Below are 2,484 nucleotides of genomic sequence, written 5' to 3'. Positions count from 1 at the left end.
GTGTCAATAGCGCTGGTGAGCCCACAGGGCTGCTGCCACCACCTCTGCCACTGGGTGTTTTGGGGCCAGGTCTCACACTGCTCATCCCCTACCTCTTGGGGCGCAAGAAGCGGTGGGGAAAGTGCAAAATCCGTGTATTTGTCGGCGGGCAGATCAACAGGATGGACGAGGAGAGGAAGGTGTAAGTGCCCCACAGCCCCTCGTAGCCACACAGCCACAACTGCTGTCCCCATGGGTGGGTGGCAGGAGCTGCTTTCCCCTCAAAACTCCTAGGCCTTTATGGTAACAGGAGCAGTAGGCTCTGACACGGCTGCTCTGCCTTGCCCCTCTGAAAATCAATGTGACTGTGGAGTGGGAAAACCCCAAGTGCATACTAAGGATGGTAGCAGGGCAGGTCCTGGGGCTGCTGTGCCCACTGATTTCTGGAAACAGTGTCCTTTTCCCTCTGGTAGGATTGTCTCTCTGCTGAGCAAGTTCCGCCTCGGCTTCCATGAGGTCCACATCCTCCCTGACATCAACCAGAAACCCCGGCCAGAGCAGTAACTGCCCCCTTCCCCTTCTTCCACCCTCTCCCCAGCAACACCAAACCCACCCAGACCCCCGGCACTGTCTGCTTGTCTTGCAGCATCAAGAGGTTTGATGACCTCATCGCTCCCTTCAGGCTAAACGATGGCTTCAAAGATGAGGCCATGGTGAATGAGATGAGGCAGGGCTGTCCCTGGAAGATTTCTGACGAGGAGGTTGATAAGAACAGAGTCAAGGTAGTAGTGCTTCTGGGGGAGCTTCCACAAAGGGTCTCCTGCTTTTGAGACAGAATTCAGGCTTTCTGGAACCGGTTTCTGCATTTCTCACCCCTCTGCTCTGCAGTCACTTCGACAAGTGAGGCTGAATGAGATTTTGCTGGATTACTCGCGGGATGCGGCGCTCATAGCCATGTAGGTACCATCAACAGCCTCCTGCCCCATGAAAATGGTCCCCCTGGATGTTCACTTCCCTTGGATTGATACCCCAACCTGCAGTAGGATGGTGGGGAGAACCCCTTGGAAGGCACTAAGAGGTCTGGCCTGGGTCCTGTCAGGGAGGAGGATGTGGTGTTGCCCTTTTTTAGGGAAATAACCTGCAAATTAGTGGTGGATGGAGAAGGGGACTAAAGATGGAGCCTGGATCCGGGGGGCATGCCTCACTGGCCTCTTGCTGTGCCACAGCACACCACCCATTGGCAGGAAGGGCTGCCCCAGCTCCCTCTACATGGCCTGGCTCGAGACCCTCTCACAGGACCTGAGACCGCCCATTATCCTCATCCGAGGCAACCAAGAGAATGTGCTGACCTTTTACTGCCAATAAAAGTCTCCTGGATCCCTGCTGACTTGGGATGTGAATTTGTCAGGCCAGTTCTGATCTTGGAGCATGCTTGCCTGGGGCTGGGGAAGCAGTGAAGGCATCTGTTTGCCAGCTCTTGGGAACTGCTCACTGCACACAGCTGCCATCCTCTTCCAAAGCCTTGTTTTGCCAACCTCAGTCTTTGTGGGCTGTATATAGATATAAAATAGTGCAGGTATTGCTCTGGCCCTGAGTTTAGCCAGAGCCATGCAGGTGAGGTGTGGGGTCCCACCTCAAGAGCGGGAAGGGGACAGTGAGACTTCCACTGCCCTGGGAGAGCCCGAGTGGTGTGCAGGGACTGACCCACAGCGCCGGCAAAGCCACCAAAGGTGTGAACTAGGAGGGCAGGAGTGGGTCACCACCAGCCCAGGGCCCTGCATGTCCACTCAGGGAGGGGAGCTCCTGGCCCCAAAACAGTCTGAGTACATCCTGACAGCAGAGCAGCAGCGGGATGTCATGTCAGGCTGCAGTGCCTGGCTGCGGGAGTGAGTCAAGCTCTTAATGGAGACAAAATTAACCATCAGAACCAGGATATTCCGGGTGCAGATGGCCCAGAGTGAGGCAGGAGCAGGGCTCATTTCCAACAGCACAAGCCAGGCCCCCTTGTCACGCCGCAGGAGAAACACACGACTTTGTTCACCTCAATGGTTACAGAATTTACTGATAATCACCACCAGGATTAGAAGTGTCAGTAGAAAAATAAAATTTACAGAGTTTCCTATTGTACAAAGATTTGTTTGTGATAGCCACAGTCATCAGTGAGACAGGAAGTGGGGTGGGAGCTGAATCAGAGCAGCACAGGGCATGTCTGCACAGAAAGAGCAGGGCCACGAGCCTCAGCCTCAGCAGCAATGTTTCTCCAGGCAGGCAGCTTCTCTGCAAGTTGTTATCTTGAGCGATGCTGGCCAGGGGCTCACAGCACTGCCTGAAACACCTCAGTACTGATGGTTTACAACTCTGAAGTTCTGGGCAAGCTTGACTGAGCGAAGTCTACTGCCACCTGCTGAAAACGGAAGGGATTCCTCTGCTCACCTTACAGCATATGGGAATGTAAAGACCAAGCTGATGGCAGTGAGAGGGGAGGAAGATGCCAGCAGTGACTGA

General features: G+C 54.5%; 1 protein-coding gene across 1 annotated transcript in view; it reads left to right on the top strand.

Annotated features, from left to right (window-relative positions):
• SLC12A3 (solute carrier family 12 (sodium/chloride transporter), member 3) overlaps window positions 1-1,344 on the top strand; it is an 8,839-nt gene extending 7,495 nt beyond the window's left edge. The window contains 5 exon segments of the mRNA XM_010011168.1: window positions 70-181; window positions 453-539; window positions 626-761; window positions 868-935; window positions 1,206-1,344. Of these exon segments, the coding sequence (XP_010009470.1) occupies window positions 70-181; window positions 453-539; window positions 626-761; window positions 868-935; window positions 1,206-1,344 (542 nt within the window).
• The last annotated feature ends 1,140 nt before the right edge of the window (window positions 1,345-2,484 follow it).

Source organism: Nestor notabilis, unplaced genomic scaffold (assembly GCF_000696875.1).
Source record: "Nestor notabilis isolate BGI_N333 unplaced genomic scaffold, ASM69687v1 scaffold8503, whole genome shotgun sequence".
NCBI lineage: Eukaryota > Metazoa > Chordata > Aves > Psittaciformes > Psittacidae > Nestor > Nestor notabilis.
The sequence above is the reverse complement of the archived record's forward strand: the minus strand, read 5'-3'. Positions and strand labels throughout refer to the sequence as shown.